Raw genomic sequence first — 22,490 nt, 5'->3', positions numbered from 1 at the left:
TTTAACGACTAAACAACAACATTAAAGTTGCAACACTGTCACACCTCTTCATGGATTGCTGCCTTGTCATGGCGAGGGGGCTTGAGTAACTCAGAGAAGCCATGGGCTATGCCGTGCAGGGCCACCCAAGACAGACAGGACATAGTGGAGAGTTCTGACTAAACGCAATCCACCTGGGGTAGGAACCGGCAATTCCACTCCAGTATCTTTGCCAAGAATGCCCCATGATCAGAAACAAAAGGCTAAAAGATATGACGCTGGAAGATGGGACCCTCAGGTCAAAAGGCGTCCAACATGCTACTGAGGAAGAGCGGAGGACAAGTACAAGTAGCTCCAGAGCTGAGGAAGTGGATGGGTCAAAGCCGAAAGGACGCTCAGCTGTGGATGTGCCTGGAAGTGAAAGGAAAGTCCGATGCTGGAAAGAAAAATACTGCATAGGAACCTGGAATGTAAGATCTATGAACCTTGGGAAGCTGGAGGTGGTCAAACAGGAGATGGCAAGAATAAACATCGACATCCTGGGCATCAGTGAACTAAAATGGACAGGAATGGGCGAATTCAGCTCAGATGATTATCATGTCTACTATTGTGGGCAAGAATCCCGTAGAAGGAATGGAGTAGCCCTCATAGTCAACAAAAGAGTGGGAAAAGCCGTAATGGGATATAATCTCAAAAATGATAGAATGATGTCAATACGTATCCAAGGCAGACCTTTCAACATCACAATAATCCAAGTTTATGCACCAACCTCCATTGCTGAGGAGACTGAAATTGAACAATTTTATGAAGATTTACAACACCTTCTAGAACTGACACCGAAGAAGGATGTTCTTCTCATTCTGGGGGACTGGAATGCTAAGGTAGGGAGTCAAGAGATAAAAGGAACAACAGGGAAGTTTGGCCTTGGAGTTAAAAACGAAGCAGGGCAAAGGCTCTGATCATCAGCTTCTCATAGCAAAATTCAAGCTTAAACTGAAGAGAGTAGGAAAAACCACTGGGCCACTCAGGTATAATTTAAACCAAATCCCTTACGAATACACAGTAGAAGTGAAGAACAGATTTAAGGAACTAGATTTGGTGGACAGAGTGGCTGAAGAACTTTGGATAGAGGAATTATATCAGAAAGTTTTGGATATCCCAGACAACCCAGACAATATAGTTGCTGACCTAGAGCCAGACATCCTGGAGAGTGAGGTCAAGTGGGCCTTAGAAAGCCTGGCTAACAACAAGGCCAGTGGAGGTGATGGCATTCCAGTCGAACTATTTAAAATCCTAAAGGATGATGCTGTTAAGGTGCTACTGTACATTCAATATGCCAACAAGTTTGGAAAACTCAACAGTGGCCAGAGGACTGGAAAAAGATCAGTCTACATCCCAATACCAAAGAAGGGCAGTGCCAAAGAATGCTCCAACTACCGGACAATTGGACTCATCTCACACGCCAGCAAGGTTATGCTCAAAATCATACAAGGTAGGCTTCAGCAGTATGTGGACCGAGAACTCCCAGAAGTACAAGTGAGATTCCGAAGGGGCAGAGGAACTCGAGACCAAATTGCCAACATGCGCTGGATTATGGAGAAAGCCAGAGAGTTCCAGAAAAACATCTACTTCTGCTTCACTGACTATGCAAAAGCCTTTGACTGTGTGGACCACAGCAAACTATGGCAAGTCCTAAAAGAAATGGGCATGCCTGACCACCTTATCCATCTCCTGAGAAACCTATATGTGGGACAGGAAGCAACAGTTAGAACTGGATATGGAACAACGGATTGGTTCAAAATTGGGAAAGGAGTACGACAAGGCTGTATATTGTCACCCTGCTTATTTAACTTATATGCAGAATACATCATGCGGAAGGCTGGACTGGAGGAATCCCAAACTGGAATTAAGATTGCTGGAAGAAATATCAACAACCTCCGATATGCAGATGATACCACTCTGATGGCGGAAAGTGAGGAGGAACTGAAGAACCTTGTAATGAGGGTGAAAGACGAGAGTGCAAAAAACGGTCTGAAACTCAACATCAAAAAAACTAAGATCATGGCCACTGGTCCCATCACCTCCTGGGAAATAGAAGGGGAAGATATGGAGGCAGTGACAGATTTTACTTTCTTGGGCTCCATGATCACTGCAGATGGAGACATGTAAAAGGTAAAGGAAAAGGTTCCCCTTGACAATTTTTTTGTCCAGTCGTGTCCGACTCTAGGGGGCGACGCTCATCCCGCTCTTCAAGCCATAGAGCCAGCGTTTGTCCGAAGACAATCTTTCCATGGTCACATGGCCAGTGTGATTTAGACACGGAACGCTGTTTACCTTCCCACCGAGATGGTACCTATTTATCTACTCGCATTTGCATGCTTTCGAACCGCTAGGTTGGCGGGAGCTGGGACAAGCGACAGGCGCTCACTCCGTCGCGTGGATTCGATCTTACAACTGCTTGGTCTTCTGACCCTGCAGCACAGGCTTTTGCGGTTTAGCCCACAGCGCCACCACGTCCCTATAGATGGAGACAGCAGCCCCGAAATTAAAAGACGCCTGCTTCTTGGGAGGAAAGCAATGACAAACCTTGACAGCATCTTAAAAAGCAGAGACATCACCTTGCCAACAAAAGTCCGAATAGTCAAAGCTATGGTTTTTCCTGTAGTGTTGTATGGAAGTGAGAGCTGGACCATAAAGAAAGCTGACCGCCGAAGAATTGATGCCTTTGAATTGTGGTGCAGGAGGAGGCTCTTGAGAGTTCCCTGGACTGCAAATAGAACAAACCTATCAATTCTAAAGGAAATCAACCCCGAGTGCTCATTGGAAGGACAGATCCTGAAGCTGAGGCTCCAGTACTTTGGCCATCTCATGAGAAGAGAAGACTCTGTGGAAAAGACTTTGATGTTGGGAAAGTGTGAAGGCAAGAGGAGAAGGGGACGACCGAGGATGAGATGGTTGGACAGTGTCATCGAAGCAACCAACATGAATTTGACACAACTCCGGGAGGCGTGGAAGATAGGAGGGCCTGGCGTGCTCTGGTCCATGGGGTCACGAAGAGTCGGACACGACTAAACGACTGAACACACAACACTGTCACAAATCAGGGCTCATTAAGCATTCCAGCATTTAGCAATCCCTTAAATCAAAGGTGGGAAAAGTGTGTGCAGCCCTCAGACTGCAAGTGAACCTCAATGTCCCCCATACAGTAAGCCCACCCCTTTTTTTACTTTTCCAATTGAATAAGCCATCCCCGCATTCACAAAGGACCATTTTGTTAAGTTCTTCTCCTTTTCAGCTTGTTACAGGCCTATGCTGCCTTAGAAGTAATCCAAACACAACCAATAGCAGACAGTAGTACGGACCACAAATTTCCAATGTAACAACCCTGGTGCTAAAATATAATTTAAATAACATTTCTGAAGAATTTACAGATCCCAGAGAGAACAGATTTGTATGACCATGAACCACAATTATGGTATTCCTGATTACTGAATGTGAAAGCTGAACAATGAAGAAAGCTGACAGGAAGGGGGGGGAGAAACTCATTTGAAAAGTGGTGTCAGAAGACAGCTAGAGTTGGCTACAGACCTACGTATAAGTAGTTCTAGATGAAGTTTAGCATGAATTCCTATTAGAAGGTAGCATAACAAAATAGACGCTATTGTACTTCAAACATATCATGAGAACTTTAGTCACCCAAAAAATACAGCAATGTTAGGAAAAAGTGGAAGGCAGAATGAAAAATGGAAGACCAAATATGAGACAAGTTGAATCACTAAAGGAAGTCATGGCCTTCAGTTTGCAAGATATGAATAGAGTTTTTAATGACAGGACCTTCTGGAGATCAACCAGTTACTATTAAATCCTGACAGCACCCAGTGGTGACATAATTTTATAATAGAGAGAGGCACGAACCGCAGTTCAGTGGTTTGGTATAGCACCTGCACAGGTATTAATTCTATGGAGACCGCACACTTCCCTCCCTTGCTTCCTCCTGGAAATCGCCCACTCACAGACAGCAGCACGCTTCCCTTCTCTACCTCCTCAAGTGATATCCCACTCACAGGCAGTGCTGCAGGCTTCCCTGCGCCTTCTCCTTGTCTGAGTGCGCGGCCACCAGAGGAGGCAGAGGAGGGAAGCAAACTGCTGCCAATGACTGCCAGAGGAGGCAGGGAAAGGAAGCATGCAATGCTCATGAAATACCTGTGCGGACGCCGTGCTGAACCAGGCCAAACCATAGTTCTTGCCCATTTCTATTTTACAGTATTTTATCATTACAAATCTTAAACAAATAATGTGACAAACATAGAAACAAACATTTCACTCAATTTTATAGGCTTCTGCCATTATAAAAATTAAGAGCGATGGAAGTAATTTGCACAATGTTCTTATTTGCACACGGTTAGTGACATACCTTGAATATTTCTTTTGAGCACTGTGTGAGGATTGTGCTGAAAGTGGAAGATAAGCCTAATTCCACTAAACTCTCCAAATGAGTCATCTTTTCTGTTTCAGTCTCTTCTCTCGTTTGTTCCAGGGTACTGCTTTCTATGAGCCCAAAACATCTACAAAGAAAAAAATTACATGAAAAAGGTTGGAACAACAAAAAATCCCTATAACTTAAAAAAATCTCCACTAATTCTCCCCATGCATTAGCAAGATGTTATGATTTCTGTATGACCCCAGAAATCAGAGACTTGCCTTCTGGTGACTAGGCTGGAAGCTATACTTGTTATTTTCTCCCTCTCATGAAGTATAGAATATTAAGATAGGTAATATGTGCAGAAGGAGACTGGCAAAAATATTCATGGGCTATTCTTTTAATCAGGAGACTGAAATTTAGCAGTTGATTTATCTTCAAAGTGATGGCTTTCTCTTAAGATGCACGCATAGGGCCAGGATCCAGCTGTGCATAGCAGAGAGAAGAAGCTATCCCAGTGGATCCAGGAGAAGCTATCCCCACAAATCTCCTGCCTATCATCAACAGAATGCTCTCTTCTCACCCACACCAGCCCAACACTACGAGCCTCTTGAAACTCTGCTCTAGAGGATTTCCTAGTCTTACATAAGAAAATTAATGGGACAATACCAGTGGGCAGGAAAGAGAATTATCCCCCTTTTGGATCCCCTGATCCACTTGTCTCTCCACTTAGGATTTAGAAGCACTAGTGAAATATTAAGACTTCTTCATTAAAAACTCCCAACTCTGGAGTCTGTGCTATCTTCTAAATCAGAAAAGTAAAAAGGAGGGAAGGTCTTCTGTTGTTGTTTGTGAACAGGCCAAAGGCCAAGTGACAGCTAATGGGAAGTCATAACTTGACATACTCTTGAATAGTGGATCGCACTACTGGGGCGGTATATAAATTTAATTACATTTTAACACATGATCTGTGTTCCTCCTTCTCTACCACCTGGTTTTTCTTGCCTTCTATTATTATGCAATGACACCAACTAGTTTTTTCAAATAACTCAAGCTGAACTAAACTATTTCTTTACAGCCCGTGTCTTAACTTCATAAAAAAAAGTCCTTCAACCATTTCCCCCATTATTAAAAAGTGGGATAAAACACTACATGGAACCAAAGCAGAACTATTAAAAGGACATATGCACTAAATTCGTCTATGACTCATAGAAATGGGGGTGCTGATGCTTTCAAGACCACATCAGGCAGACCTGCAGTGTGAGAGACCAAGCAGAGGTATATGGGAAAGCTTACTAAACAGAGTTACTAGCTCAGTCTCCCACCATAATGTACCTGTCCATAAATTGCAGTACAAAGTCTTCAAATTCAGCACTAGCAGAACAGAGTTCTTTCTCCACCTACAATTTAAAATCACAAGAAAAAAATGAAAGCTTTCTTCCTTGCTACTTCCAAACTACAATCTACATCCAACATGCCATCAGTGAATGCTTGCTGGTATAGCAGAAATTCCCACCCAACCCTGGTTCCCACTGCAGCCCTCTATGCCACAAAAGAGGGCTCCCAGAGAATTTCTAAGAATTGCAGAGCTGGTTCTCAAGGCAAATGAGTGGATTACAGGGGAATCGCCCCCATGCTGTCTGCTAACAGAAAAATTATGTGACTATAAAGACCCCATTGGATCCATGTCTATGATACATGTCTGTATCTGCAGCAAAGCATTTCAGACCAATTGTATGTATCCTATGAGAATCATTGTGCCATACTGCAGTACATTTACTGTTCAATTATCCTTTTTTGGTCATGTTTTTATACATGCAAAATAAGTAAATTTTCACTTGATTTTTATGAACTAATTTGGAGTGTTTAAATGAGAAGTGCAATTTAAGCACGGCATAAATACTGTATTTTTCCGTGTATAAGACTACACGTTTGTCTAAAATTTTAGATTAAAATTTAGGGTCGTCTTATACACAGAAGTAAGCTGAGGAGAGTACAGAAACAAGTGGAGGGGAAAGCAGGGATCAAATTGTTCCTGCAGAGCTTTGATCCTTGTTTTCCCCTCCACTTGCTAATCCTTAGCAAAAAGAAAGCAGGGATCTAAGTGCTGCAGGATCACTTTGATCCCTGCTTTCCCCTCTGCTTGCTAAGTCCCATGGGGCTTTAAAATAGGAGGGGGAAACAATCAAAGCAATCTCATGGCTGTATAAGTGGGAACGGGATCAAAGTGATCATGCAGTTGTGGGATCGCTTTGATCCCTTTCCCCCTCCTTTTGCTAAGCCCCGCGGGGCTTAGCACAAAGGGAGAAAGCAGGGATCAAAGCGATCCTGTAGTGCTTTGATCCCTTTCCCCCTACACTTGCTAAGCCCCACTTATATTTCCTAATTTTGGGTTAGAAAAGTGGGGGCATCTTATAGACAGAAAAATATGGTAAATAATTATATGGAAGGTACCTGCCTGCCCATATTTATGCTTGAAATCTTTTTAAGTAGTTCAGCATGCAATCATTTAAAAATCATTTAAAACAGATGAATTGTTCTCCATGTGTATTACAGCAACATCATTCCTTTAACATCTTACCTCTGTGAGATTATTTCTCTCTTGCAGAATAGATGAACAATCTACTAAAGGCACGAGAGTAGAAAACGTTGCTATAAACTGGAATGTGATCTAATGGGAAATTGCAAAGGAAGTTTCAATGGATATCAGTTACACTGAAAAATCGGTGTTATTATCTTTTAAAATGTAATTGAAGTTTGAGCCGTGAAAAGTAAGATAAACCACATAGTGTGTTCAGAAGCTTAAAATCCAGAAAAACTGAGCAAGAAGTCTGTCAATCAACACACATCTCACACATAATGAAACATGTGGCAGTTGCTTATAGTCAATTCTCACTGGCTGCCTTTTGCACATCATTCCAAACTATGATTAATCACAGAGATGAAGAAAGAGGAGCATCCCAGATGGTGTAGGGCTATTACTCCCATCAGTCCTAGTCAACACGGACAATGATGATGCAACGCAGTCCACATTTTGTTCATCTCTGATTTGGAAAGATCTGCATAAAAGGAAAAATGACCAGCTTATGCACTATCCTTCCCTGCTGCTTGTGAGACTAAAAGGCAGAATTCTGGAAGCTTTGTCTCCACTTTTGGTTCATTCATCCCCTCTGTTCAGGCAATATGCTGTCACAGAGGGCTAAATGAGACTGGTATGCACGTACGTTTCACCCAGACATTCCCCCGCACCACCTGGCATAGTCAGACCACTGCAACATTAGTGCAAATCTGAAGAAAGGCTCAGAAGCACATTCAGCTGACCATGTTTATAAACATGTTTACAAAGCTACCATGATCACAAACGCTGATGAGGCAGGGCTTCCAGTCATGGAAGCTTTGTAACTACCTTCAGCCAAACATGTTTACAGACTTATCTTCAGATATTTATATCCATCAGGGGATGTATTTGCACATACCCCATTTCCTCATCAGCCATTTAGGAAGAATGCCTGAACAGGGGTATAATTATGTTAGCGTCCAATATTAGATGCCAAATTATACATGTTAAAACTGGGCAAAAGCGACAGCTAGGAAATGAAGAGTTAGCATGTAACATACAGTGGTGCCCCGTTTGACGATTACCCCACTCCACAACGAATCCGTTTTATGATGCGTTTTTTGCAATCACTATTGCAATCACAAAACGATGATTCAAAGGGGTTTTTTTGCTTAATGATGATCAGTTCCCTGTTTTGGGAACCGATTTTTCACTTAATGGTTTTAAAACTTCTGATCGGCAGGTCACAAAATGGGTCCCCGCTGTGTTTAGGACAGTTTCCTAACTTTACAGGCACTGGAAAATGGCCGCCCTATGGAGGATCTTCGCTGGACGATGAGGTATTTCCCCCATTAGAACACATTAACCGGTTTTTAATGCATTTTAAGGTGTGTTTTTTTACTTTCCCTTGACGACAATTTCGCTCTACGACGATTTCTCTGGAACGGATTATCGTCGTCAAGCGGGACACCACTGTATTAGATAGTGGAAGGAACTGACGTGTGGGAGGTCACATGAGAAGGAAGTGATCAAACTCTGAAAAACTGGAGTCATGTTCTGAAGGCCAAGGAGAAGCTGACACTGGGCCATAACAATAAATGGAGATTAATATACTTACCATGCATTTGCTAAAGTCATTTGGATCCACACCAGGCAATGCTCTCATCAAAAGAGGCAACATGTGCGTTGGACCTTCAGGAAATGACTTGCCCCCAGATACCAGGCTACGAGCTACTCCAATTACACAGCTTAAAGTGGCTGTGAGTTGATGAGGTTCTGTTAATGTCTCCAGTGCAGGATATGTTCTATGCCATTTTGTGGGGGAGAAAAATTAAGAGAGGAATTTGTAAAATCTGTGATAATGTCTTCCTTGGTGCAGACAATTAGATAATACCTCATGTTGGTCTGTAAACAGTATGATCAAAGTCTGTTCTTAACTATGCAGCCTTGTGGTTTTGTCTTATACTGTGGATAAAACATACAGGCAGCCTGTCACGTGATATCAGAACCTAGGGTCATTCAATGAAGCTGAATTATGAGATACAGGACAGTCAGGAAGAGCTACTATATCATTAGACCATAGACCATGTCAAAGGAAAAAACTTATTCCCATAAGCACAAGGGAGAAATGAAGCAGTGAGTGACATGGGAGTAGGTCTAGAAACCCCAGTCAACTTATGTCCCCTATGTTGCACTGCTCCTCTACTGCTACTGAAGCAGAACTGCTACTGCTCAATATTCTTATTGAGATATTTTACATTATATTATTTATATACACTTTAACTAGGACTGTTTAAAAAAAGTCTCCCATAGTAGCATGATGTCAAATATGCAAATAGTTATCTTTACAAAGAGGGACATGGTGGCGCTGTGGGCTAAACCGTAGAAGCCTGTGCTGCAGGGTCAGAAGACCAAGCAGTCATAAGATCGAATCCACGCGACGGAGTGAGCTCCCGTCGCTTTGTCCCAGCTCCCGCCAACCTAGCGGTTTGAAAGCATGCAAATGGGAGTAGATTGATAGGGACCACCTTGGTGGGAAGGTAACAGCGTTCCGTGTCTAAGTCGCACTGGCCATGTGACCACGGAAGATTGTCTTCGGACAAAACGCTGGCTCTATGGCTTGGAAACGGGGATGAGCACCGCCCCCTAGAGTCGAACACGACTAGACAAAAACTGTCAAAGGGAACCTTTACCTTTACCTTTACAAATGGCAGCTGAAATATGTGTACTTTGAGGTGGATGAATAGGAAAGCAGATACTGTACAAGACCAAGAAGACAAAGCCAGCACACACAGTGTCAGTTCAATATCTTGGCTCTCCACAATGAAATGCAAGGCACTAACATTACATAAGATAACCTGAGGAGTTCTATTCAGATTAATATTTGTATGTTTTGAATGTATAAAACAGAAGGGAGGCTGGATTTCAAACAAGCATCCTATTAGCTTTACGGTGAAATGTTAAATACAATCAGAAAGAAGATGCATCACATTTGCTTCTATCTGGAACCACATTAAAATCCTGAGATGAAAGCTCATTGCAGTTTAGGAGATCTGCTGCCAAACCAAGAACTTAATGTTTTTCTTATTGTCGTGACAGCTGTCGATGTTTAATTGTGTCTTAAAATTACTGAAAGTTCCCACAAGGGAATTTATTTTGACAGAATGATGGCAAGTTAGAGCATGAATTTATACAACAGAAGACCGCCACATAAACTAAAATGGGAAAATGAACAGATTGTAACACAGCACACATTTCAACAAACACACATAAGAACATCAGTCCTTCCTTAGTAAAACCTGAGCTTTTCATCTGCATAGAAGACAAAATTCTGGGGTGCCTTTTCCTGGCTATGTTAATATCCTATTTATCACTTACTTTTCAAGTACTGGTGGAATTACTAACTCTGGACGCATTAGTGCAAGATTCTGTAGTGCCTGGGCTGCCTCCAGGCTTCCAGTTTTGCTGAACATTGCCAGGAGGACAGGCTGAATAATACATTCTACAAAGTCTGTTATGTCCTGGTCAGTAAGTTTATGGCTATCAGGCACAGGAGTCAGCCAGGTCACCTTCTTGTAACGTTCACGATGCAATCTTCTGACAACACTGCTGGGTAGCCGTTGAAGCAGCTTCATTAGCTTATTCTGCCAGTGCATCAGAGAAAGGCGAGTTAATTAGAAGCAAGGAGTTCAGTAAAAGCTATCCCCCCCCACATGTGTTGCATTATACCGTATTTTTCACTCCATAAGACTCACTTCCCCCCCAAAAAAGTGGGGGGAGGAAAGTATGTGCATCTCATGGAGCGAATACTGTAAAAAATGGCGCAGACCCCCCCAGAGCCCATGCCGCTGTACTCCACCTCTTCCGTCAACCCCCCGCTCCGGGTTTCTCTTGTCTCTCCACGTCCCCCTCACTAGGCTGGGACCTGAGCGTCAGAGGGGTGCCTGCCACCGCCCTGCAGCACTGCCGCCACCACCAGCGGAATGCGATGTGAGGGGAGACTCTAAATGGGGGAGCGCAGCAAGCTCCTCCTCCTCCTTCCCTTCATAGCTTTCCTCTCTTCTGCTTGTTCATTTCAGCTTTCTTCTCACCCTCGCTTTCCTTTTCGCTCTGCCACCCCTTCCTTTGCTCACACAGCAGCAGTGGCTCCTCCTCTTCACACTTCCCCCTTCCTTCCTCTCCCCTTCCCGCCTCCTTCCTCTCTTTCTCTTTCTCTCTTCTGTCTCTCAGGATGCCCATCAGGGACTGGCTGAGGTGTCTCTTCTGCACTCCCCCAAAAACAAGGGTGGGGGGACCAGGTAATGATAAACTAGAGCGGGGAGCCCACAATTACTACTTGGGCTATGGTTGCCGCTGCCACCCAGGCCACGGGGAGACGCTGCAGCGCCGCCCAGACAGCCAGGCGTGACAGAACTTTTTTGTTCCTGTTTTCCTCCCTCTAAAATTAGGTGCGTCTTATAGTCTTATGGAACAAAAAAATAATGTAAGCCACTGTAAACAATTCTTCAATTTCCCTCTGCATTAAAAGGCCAGATGATGGTAGCTTTTTGGTAGCTTTCTCCTCATATGGGAGAAAATACTCAGATTTTTTTCCCTATGCAATACACTGAGGCTATGCACAATGGAGATAAAATGGCCTAGCTGGTGACAAGTACCACCAGAACTATTTGAAACAACTGATGTGATTACAATGCTTCAAAAGAAAGTTCAAGAAGGCTAGGGTGGTAATTGTTGACATTCTGGTGCACGTATTTAATTTCCATGTGGGACGATTCCTATGTTTGAATCACTCTAAAATCCTGTTCTCTGTCAAGCATCTTTCACATTCATGGCACTAAATACTCCTCCTCATCCTCATCATCAACAACCAAGATTTTAAATTCTTTTTAATATGAGCATCATAGATGAAAACAAAATAAAAAAAGACAAAAACGTGGTGGCACCTTGAAGACTAATTTTTTTAATGTGAGCTTTCATGGACAAGCCCACTTCATCAAACATAAGACTGGACTAAACCAAGAAAGCTCACATTAAAAAATTATAAAAGTTAGTTTTTGCCTTTTAAAAATTTTTATTTTTTAACGTAGCTGTTTTACGGAAAAACTCCTGAAGAAAACGAAAAGCATCAATACTGTATTTAGTCCCAAACATTTGAATTCTTAATGTCAGGATTTCAAAAAAGTAGGGGAAAGCCTCCTTACCAACCAGCGGCCATTATTGGAGGGGTGGTAGAAAGATGCAATGCTTTTGAATAACCCAGACAAGTGCTTTTGTACAAGTTTGCTTGGTCCTCCCTGCCAAGAAACAGAGACAATTGAATTACACAACATGTCAAAGAACTAACAAGGTCACAATTTTACAGTCTGCAGTATTATGCTGATAGTATCACTTTTTCTCACATATCAAAACTGTGATGCCAAAAGATTTAGAAATATGTGAACTACACTTAAGTTCTATTTCTAGAAATGCAATGTTGGAATTTACAGATTCTTTGTAAGACAACTATTTCACAAGACACCAAACTCCATAAAAACTATTACGGCTAGTGTTACTATTATTAATCACATTTCTATCCCAACATTCTATTATTAAGTGCTCAAGACAACTTACTATGTCCATAAAACAACCACAAAAACAAATCTAAACACACAACCATTATAATTAAAACTATTATAAAATACATCACTTACATTAATTATTTTTTAATCAGGACATTCTTTGATGCTTATGTTCTTTTAAACTATTTGCCAGCTTCCTGAAGTAAATCACTGTTCAGCAGAAATAGTGCTGACATGCCACCACTGCAACTAGTAGATTTATACTATAACATTACAAAGATAGATGCTAACTTTTTATTATTCAATGGACTGAGGACCTTAATGATTCTTTTAACACTGGAATGCATGGCATATAGACAAACCCACAATGTGGACCGTCTTTTGGATATCTGGAAGCACTTCGTGGATCCTTACATTTATTTTCATATTTTCTTGCAGTTCTACTTTTATGGTGGTGGAGGCTATTTTTGTTTCTTCTTCTTTCTTATTATGATTTTTGCATAATAAAAAATAGGAAAGTGATGACATCATGTAGCAAGAGCCTGGCATGGGCTCTGCTTAGAAGCAACACACTGTAGTTCCTGTTTGTTCCTGTGGTCTGAGGTCAGCCAAAACATTTATGAGCTTGAAGTCATAGGTAGCTCCCATGGCAAATCTGAGTAATTGAGAGGCTAGAATGCCAAGGTCTGGATAACCGGAAAAGAGGTTGGCCCCATCTTTGCTGTCCTTCTGCAAGCACACAAAGACCTTTCTCTTCGGGCAGGCTTTCCCTGAGTGACTGGTTATCTAAGACCTAGGTTCCCAACCTTTGTTACTTGGATGTTTTTGAACTGCAACTCCCAGAAACCCCAGCCAGCACAGTTGTTGGTGAAGGCTTCTGGGAGTTGCAGTCCACAACTCCTGAGTAAGCCAAGGTTGAGAACCAGTGATCTAAGAGAGTTTAAAATGTGACTGTGTTTTTGTCACTTTTAATGTTTTTTAGTACTGTTTTTATCTACTGTTTTGAATACTGTATCTGTTTAATTCCTTTTTAATAGTGTAATCATTTGTGGCTTTTAGCTATTAATATTGTTTCTTTCTTAAACTGTAAGACGCTCCGGGTCCTTTTTAGGAGAAAGGTGGGAAATAAATAAATAAATAGATGGACAGCCAAGCACAGACACCCCCCAAAAAAGACAAAAAACAGAGAAGACACTACCATCATGGCTGTGATCCACATGACTGCATGTCCTATGTCATAAGCGTTTGTCAGGAATCGTGGAACCAACACCTGATTGCTTCCCACTGGAAGGTTCAAACTCCGCAGTACTCTGGTGAATATCTGCAAAAAAAGGAATTTCATGGTTACATAGTGCTACAAGTATTATTTTTGTTACAAAATGTTATCACAGTATACCATTTTAACAAGCCGATCCAAAAAGCATTCTGCCATACTATACTTTAATGAAAAATATGCATACAGTTTCCAGACACAGAGCTGCAAGACACAGAAGAAAACTCTTTGAATACTTTTAGATAGTGAAATGCTCTGTAATATTTCCACAAACATCTTCCACAGCACAGTAGCTTCAAACCTCTTTTTAAATTAGTCTAGGGCTTCTTTCTGCTATGTATATATTCTAACTAGCATATGGAAAGAATCAGTATAAAACTGTTGAACAAATTAAATCATGGCATGTCAACAGACATTTTCAGATACATGAAGTACTGTAGACCTTCTCAAGGTATAAAATCTACAGGTTGTATCAGCTGAGAAAATGCAGAACTAAATTTGACAATCTTGATCTTGTTAATTTTTTTTACCATTGACTGATTGTAAATTTACATAATGTTGGCTTTGTGTGAGACACTACTCTAAGCAATTTTCAAAGATCAACCATTCTCATCCTATCTACCTCTTAGACATTACCTTTGGAATATAGGGATCCCAGTTGATGTAGCCTATGTTGTCATTGGCCAAGCGTGCAAAAAGGTTGACTAGATGCTAGAAAGAAACCAAAGACCACATTTTCATAACAGAGAACATTTTCAATGTAAGATTTAGCCCAGTTAACACTATGACGTGGCTACAGCTGAAAAGAGGTGGGACAGAATACAATGCTCCTGAAAAACTAACTACAGTATGCTTGTTAAAAGACTGAGGAACATCATGTCTGAACATGAGCTTGTAAAAGTTTCCTTTTTGAGGGTACAGTTCCAAGAATTTCCCAGTTCAAATGGCCACTGGCCATGCTAAACTGGAAAAGGAACCAAGGACTTTTGTGCTTAGGCATATACAGTGGAGATGAGGGGCACAGTACCCATCAAAGCCTACTCAGCTCTAGAACACTCCAAGTATAACTCTGTATAGCCATAAGGTCCTTATGCATGAGTTGTACAATTCAATAAGGAGGATGTAACTTTTTCCAAGCTATGGTGTGTACCAAGCCAAAGACGTGAGAATTCTCAAATTCAAGTTTCACTGTTATACTTTTTAAAAAGAGAACCATGATTAAATATAAAACAACAAGGCCTTTCCTCATATATGTAGCATTTTCCTGCCTATTCCAAGTGGATCTTCAAGGACCAACATAATCTGAGAGAATCCTATATTACAGCAATTATTACAGCTCAGACTGAGATGCATGAGCAAATGGCAGCTTCCTCAGGTTACTAAAGAAAAACTGCACAAGGAAGCAGTTAAATAATGTCTAACATGCAAAATTTGGATCTTTTTATTCAACTGTTGAGACCCCTCTAATTACCATAAACTTGTCCACTGCCCACATATCAAGTCCATAGTAACAGGGGGGGCAGGAATACTTACCCCTTCCCACTGAGGAAGATTTTGAACAGAAACCCAAAGGTCCATAAACTCATCAAACCAGAGCCTGGAAGAAGATAAAAACAAGCCAATATGCTTACTGTTGTGTCAAATACACCACTGGCTGATTATTAAAAACACTGTTCCTAATCCATAACCATAATTAATACATCAGATTTTCCTTACATAAACTAGTTCCGCTAGTGAAACTACAAAGTTTGCTAATGAAAAGAAACTTAAACTTGAGCTTTTAGGCTTACAGTTTACATTCTTAAACACTACAATGAATAAAATTATGTCTGGAAGGTGAAGGCAGTGTCTTGCTTCATATTGGATATACAGTGGTGCCCCGAATGACGCTGATAATGCATTCCGTTAAAATCGCTGTACAGCGAAATCATCATCATGCGAAAATAAAAACCCCATTGGAATGCACTGAAAACCGGTTAATGCGTTCCAATAGGGAAAATACCTGCTCATGCAGCAAAAATCCTCCATAGGGCGGCCATTTTGCGATCCCTGTCTTGCAGAAATAGGTCCAAAAAACAGCGGGGAGCCTTTTTGCGAACCGCCAATCAGCTGTTTTAAATAGTTGTCTTGCGAACAATCGGTTCGCAAAGCAGGGACCTAATCATTGTTAAACAAAAAAACTCCATAGGAAACATCGTTTTGCGATCGCTATAGCAATCACAAAAAAGACATCGTCAAGCAATTTCATCGTTTAACAGGGCACCACTGTACTTATTATTATGGCTTCTTCCATCTGCTATCATCTGACACTTTCCCTTACTTCCTATGCAAATTTCTAAACCAATGTAATGTTAATATTATTTATGACAGCTAATAAAAATTTGAAGATTTCTAAACATCTCCCTCTATGAAACATGAAAACATTGCTGCTGTTGTTCAAAACAGAGAGAACCATGCCCTCCTGGAAGCTTCCAGGAAGTACAGTTGTCCTCTTAAACAAATGTCAAAGCCCAACTTTAGGAAAACGTGCTTTCAGGTCCTCCACAATTGCTTGTTATAAGTCTATCTTTTGTATTCTAATTTATGATACCAGTAATCATCCTCAGCTGCTTAAAATACAGTGGTGCCTCGCATTATGACGTTAATTTGTTCCAGCGAAATCACTGTAAAACGAAAACGTAATGTGATTTTAAAAGCCCACAGAAACGCATTAAAACCCGATTAATGCGTTCCTAGAGGCTTGAAACTCACCGTCCAGCATGGCCATTTCCGCTGCCTGTGCAGCGAGGAATCCGTGCCAGAAAAGAGCGGGCGGCCATTTTGTTTACCCGGCGGCCATTTTGAAACCGCCAATCAGTTGGCCAAAAATCATCGCTTTGCGATGATCTGTTCCCGGAGCAGGGAACGGATCATCGCAAAGCAAAATTCCCTCATAGGGAACATCGTTTTGCGATCACTTTTGCGATCACAAAAACATCGACGTCTAGCGATTTCGTCGTCAAACAGAGCGCCCGTTAAGCGAGGCACCACTGTATCAATGGCTGAGGAAGTGAACTTGTCCATGAAGGCTCATATTACAAATATTAATACTTTATTGTTTCATAGCCAATCAGGTTGTATACATAAATAGAAATTAAAGCACTCTTAAAAGATAGTATTTTGTATCTAATATAAATACATACAAGCAGTCAGAAAAGCATAAACCAATAAAATAAGCTTTCCCAAACAGGTATCAAGTCACAATATTAATTTAAAGATACTGTTAAGCAGGCAATGAGTTCCATCTTTCCATGGATTGTTTAATGAATTTAGCAGCTATATAGGATATAAAATAATCTGTGCCAGCTGGCAGAAATAAAATCGTACATAAAGGGGAGTTGTTTTTGATCCCAGTTGTTAAGGGTTTAAGATATTGATCTCTCTGCATACGAAATCATTATGTTAGAAAATGTACAATATCTTCCATTTTAGAGCATCATGCAGGGCAATGTCTGCCTGTACTATATTGGTCCATATAAAGTCCTTGAATCTCATTCAACTGCAGTAAGTTCAGTCTGCATTTACTTAGCAGTTGTCTGAGCTCATGTGAGCTAGTAAGGGGCAAATATGGGGGCAATTTTCCAAAAGACAAGGAAAAACCTTTGCATATCCTAATGGAGCAGCAGCTAACTACAGATGCCACGATCTTTTATTAACATCTCCTCTGGCAACCTCATATCCCCTCCTGTGGAGGTAGGCTGAGAGTAACTAAAGGTCAAATTTGACCAGAGTAATGGTGTCGTTATTGATGCCAAAGAATACTTCGTTATATGATGTGACAGGTAGATACCAGAGAAAGAACCTTCACAAATTGCCCATTCTTTTGGAATGACATCTCAAGAGAGATCTGATACTATCTTCACTGGTAGTATTTAAATATTGGGCATTTAAATACCTTCCCATTTCAGCAGGCATTCAGTCCTTCATTTTCCGTTTTGGTTTTGTTGTAAGTGTTTAACAGCCTCACGGCGCAGTGGTTACACTGCTGTACTGCAACCAAAACTCTGTTCATGACTAAGGTCCAATCCCAAATAGCCAACTTGAAATTCACTCAGCCTTTCATCCTTCTAAAGTTGGTTAATGAGCACCCAGCTTGCTTTGGGGAGGGCAATGTGTAGCCTGAATAATTAAATTATAAACTACCCAGAGAGTTCTAAAGAGATATGGAGAGGTATATAAACAGCACACTTTGCTTTGTTTTTGCTTGCTGGCCAATGTGTAGTAACTCATATTAGAGTAAGCCTATTGATTCAATAGGGGTTTGGTGAGTCAACTAATTAAGTAGTTCTAATCTAACTGTGACTTACTATGGTAAAGTAAGTCACAGTTAGAATAAGCCCTTTGAATCAATGAAACTTAGAAGCTGACCAACCAAATCCTCAACATCTGCAATACAGTATTTCTAATGTTCAGTTACTTTAATATTTTTATGCTTTTGTGGCTGATTTATTTTGTTTTATTGTAGAGCTTGTGATTTTTATTTATCAAGGTTTTCAGATACTTGTAAACCAGCTCCAGTGCATTGTCAGTTGTGCAATACACACACTTGTTCAACATATAAACATTTAAAATCACATGAATTAATGCTTTTCCTCAAAGGACCACATCCAAAAAATGTGTAGTGATAAGAATTCATTCAGATATAATTTCCAAAACTGGTGGACATAAAAAACAGGAAAATGCTAAAAGTGCAAACAACAGCAACAAAATAGAAGTATAGTTTCCCAATCCCACGAGGTCCTGGTCCCCCTCTATTCAGTACTGGTTAGGCCTCACCTTGAATATTGTGTCCAGTTCTGGACACCACACTTCAAGAAGGATGCTGAAAAAATGGAACAAGTTCAGAGGAGGGTGACAAGGAAGATCAGGGGATTGGAAACCAAGCCTTATAAGGAAAGGCTGGAAGAATTGGGCATGTTTAGCCTTGAGAAAAAAAGACTAAGGGGTGATATTATAGCATGTTTCAAATATTTGAAAGGCTGTCATACAGAGGAAGGGCAGGATCTGTTCTCAGTCACCCCAGAGTGCAGGACACGCAACAATGGGCTCAAGTTATAGGAAGCCAGATTTTGGTTGAATATCAGGAAAAACTTCCTAACTGTTAGAGCAGTACGACAGTGGAACCAGTTACCCCGGGAGTTGGTGAGTGCTCCAACACTGGAGGCATTCAAGAAAAACTTTGATAAACACCTGTCAGATATGCTTTGATTGTATTCCTGCACTGAGCAGGGGGCTGGACTTGATGGCCTTGTAGGCCCCTTCCAACTTCACTTTTCGATGATTCTATGGAAAAGTCATTTAAGACTAATGAATTTATTTCAGTGAGAGATTTTGTGGATTACAATCCACTTCCTCAGACACAGGAAATGGACTGTAAATCCACAAACACACTGAAATAAATTTGTTAATGTTAAAAAGTGCTGCGATACTACTGCCTTTTTTGGTTGTTTTAGTAGCTGATAAAACCATCTGGCACAGTCATCTCTCTCTGAAAAAGAGTAGCACAAAGACTTTCCCACACAACTGTTCTTATGCCGTATACTTGAAACTAAATCCAGTAGACTGGAAGGAAACTCTTTTAAAAGAAAGAACTCTCAAGCCTCTTATATGTCACACAAACAAAGTACAGTAACAGCCAGCCTAAGATATGCAAACAGAAAAGTACAATAAATAATGATGCATCATGCAGGTTGGGGATATCAACAACAGAAACTCAATCCATATGGGAAAAGCAACCTCTTGATTCAAGAAACTCCAACTGTATGAAGTTTGTTTCGATAAATGTGCCATTTTACCAATTGCCACCCACAAGGAAGACACAGTAATTAGTCACAAAGTTGTGGAAGAACTCAAGGACGGGGCAGAATCAGAAGGGGAGATGTTTTGTGGACAAGCCCTTGAGTAAGCTTAGCTTAGCATGACCTTGAAGTGCTAAGCCCAAAGAGAAACATAACTGAGTTGTGAAACCCCATAATGGGAACAGCCTGGCGATAAATATGCAGCTGTCTCACTTTATGAAGAAAGCAAATATGAAGTCTCATTTTACAACATTTGCTATGCACAGTTGTGCAGTTAATTCAGTCAGTTTCAGTCATATTCAGTACGTGCATCAAGAAATTATTTTTTTTGCCTAGTTCTTATTAAGCTTTTTTGAAGAGTTGTTATTTTTGTCATTGTTTCGACTTCTATACACCACACAGTGCTAGAGCACTCTCTGAGTGATTTGCAACATACAGTGGTACCTCGTTAGACAGATACCCCGCATGACAGTTTTTTCGCTAGACATTGGCTTTTTGCAATTGCTATAGCGATTCGCAAAACAGTGATTCCTATGGGGGAATTTCGCTGGACAATGTTTCGTCCCTGCTTCACAAATCAATTTTCGTTAGACAACAATTTTGACAGCTCTCTCCGCACTCGCAAACAGGTGTTTTCGGGACCTAAGCTTCGCAAGATAGCGATTTAAACAGCTGATCGGCGGTTCGCAAACCGGCTTTCCTATGGCTGATCTTCGCTAGACAACGATTCTTCCCCACTGAAACGCATTAAACAGGTATCAATGCATGCCAATGGGGAAATGCTTTTCGCTAGACAATGATTTCGCTAAACAGCGATTTCAGTGGAACGGATTATCATCATCTAGCGAGGCACCACTGTACTGTAATTATGTAATGAACACTTTGCCCTTGCCTCCTCCCCCAGCAAGTTGGGTACTCATTTTACCAACCTCAGAAAACTGACTCAGCCTCAAGCTGGATACATGAACACATTGGCAGTGAACTCAGGTCATGAGAGGAGGCTTGACTGCAGTACTACAGTTTAACCACGATGCCATGGGATTCTGTTTTGCTAATAAACATCTTTATTTAGCCATGGCCATAATCACAATAGGAAAGAAATATAGGCCAAATCAGGATTGTATAAGTCACATAATGAACCTTATAAGGTGGTATGTAAAGAACTGCTTTCAGTCTGTGTCCCCCTTCAAATGTGTTAGAGCCCCTCAGAGGCCATATGACCCCCACTGACAACTGTAACTGCCAAAGATAAAACCCCTTCTATGGAAAAAAAACTAGAATCTTCTTGGAAAGTCAATCAGCCAATCCATGCTGGGAAAAATACCTTAACAGTTCAACTGTATTGCACAAATCTATTTCTTTGAGCATGACCTAAATCTTGTACATGCCTAGTGAAATATTTGACTCCTCTTTGAATGATGGACTACATGCTTTTTTTCCCAAATGTTTTCGAAAATTCTCCCATGTTTCAAAATAAGCCTGACTAATGGCATGGAAAGCTGGCTTCTGAGAAATGCTGAGCTGGAACTGCCCACGGACAAAGCCAGTTGTGCTGTGCATCCAGACTAGTTCCTTTAAACTCAACTCACAAACAAAAAGGGATTCAAATGTTCAACAGATTCTTCATTACACTGGCTGATACCCAGAAGTACGTTCCAACTAGAGTAGACCCAATAAATCAACAGAACTTAAATAAAAGTTGACTCACCAAATCCCCACTGATTCGATCGACCTAATCTACCTGCAATTTACTACTGGATTTCAGCCACTATCTTAAAACTAACATTATTACTGTTTTAAAGCTAATATTACAGTGCTAAGTAAATACATGCTACACTGAGCGTGCCAGAAACTAAAGCCAAATCATAATTTGCCAAATCTACTCATAAAAATAAATGACAACATATTTAAATCAAACCAATGCTAATTGCAGGATTCTTAAGCAAAGCATTTCAATGAGCTCTTTTAAAAGAATACTTTTATGCTGCCTAACCTTCTGGGATTCAGATTGCAAAATGAAAAAAGGCCCCAGCATCAGCATCACTCCCATCTAAAGAAAGAGCCCAGAGCCTGAACAAGTGAATGCATAGGAATAGCCTTTAAGGCTCATGGTTCCAGTACGATTTTGCATAAGAATCAGATGTTCATCGGGTCAGAAAAGGTCCAGTATAAGAACCAAGTCAGGCAGCATCAGTGAGTACTGAAACCATATCTGCTTCCCACTCCAATAATTACAACATTAAATGAGACAACAATGCTATGGCTTCTATGAGAGTTAATTCTGGTGAACATTCTTAAGCAAACTGACGTTCAACACACAAGTGTTAAAACAATATTAATTTTCATTACATGTGACATACTAGCAATCAACTAACGAACAACAATTTTACACATCATAGACTGTTCTGTGAAAACATTATGAAGTGCTAAAACCAGCTTACTTAAAACCTTTGTGGTGGAATTCTGGAGGAAGTGTGGTAGGTAGAAACAGTTCAAAGTAAGTGACAGCCTTCTGCATGGTAACATCAAAAGGACACATTAACGGCCGCCATTCAACTAACATCTCTGCTGTAGCATTTTCTGGAAAATACCTGCAGAGCAAAAGGACACATCAGCCAATAGGCACAAGGGATACTACACCGCACATAGTTAAATACATAAAATGCACGGTCAAGTTCAGATAAGTATAAAATGTATTAGGCAGAAAAACAGGAGGTCCATAATATAGCTTGAAGCAGACATTATTACAAAATAGCCATTCTCTGAATATTGAAAACTAAGGCAAACAGGATATGGGTATCACTCACGTGTCCTGACAGTGGCCTTTCCCCATCAGGTTAGGGAGTGTGTGGGAGAACTATATTAT

The 22,490-nt window shown here is 40.9% G+C and overlaps 1 protein-coding gene across 4 annotated transcripts in view; it reads right to left on the bottom strand.

Moving 5' to 3' along the window:
- The window catches only part of PSME4 (proteasome activator subunit 4), a 106,731-nt gene that overhangs the window by 59,238 nt on the left and 25,003 nt on the right, over positions 1-22,490 (bottom strand). For all 4 annotated transcript variants that reach the window (XM_020809917.3, XM_020809918.3, XM_020809919.3 and 1 more), the window contains 10 exons: positions 22,066-22,215; positions 15,321-15,384; positions 14,424-14,498; positions 13,713-13,835; positions 12,158-12,250; positions 10,335-10,600; positions 8,575-8,761; positions 6,981-7,070; positions 5,735-5,799; positions 4,394-4,544 (listed from right to left, as the gene is read on the bottom strand). In XM_020809917.3, coding sequence (XP_020665576.3) covers positions 4,394-4,544; positions 5,735-5,799; positions 6,981-7,070; positions 8,575-8,761; positions 10,335-10,600; positions 12,158-12,250; positions 13,713-13,835; positions 14,424-14,498; positions 15,321-15,384; positions 22,066-22,215 — 1,264 coding nt within the window. The remainder of the gene's footprint in view (positions 1-4,393; positions 4,545-5,734; positions 5,800-6,980; positions 7,071-8,574; positions 8,762-10,334; positions 10,601-12,157; positions 12,251-13,712; positions 13,836-14,423; positions 14,499-15,320; positions 15,385-22,065; positions 22,216-22,490) is intronic.

This window comes from Pogona vitticeps, chromosome 1 (assembly GCF_051106095.1).
Source record: "Pogona vitticeps strain Pit_001003342236 chromosome 1, PviZW2.1, whole genome shotgun sequence".
Classification (NCBI taxonomy): Eukaryota; Metazoa; Chordata; class Lepidosauria; order Squamata; family Agamidae; genus Pogona; species Pogona vitticeps.
This window is presented reverse-complemented; position numbering and strand designations above follow the sequence as displayed.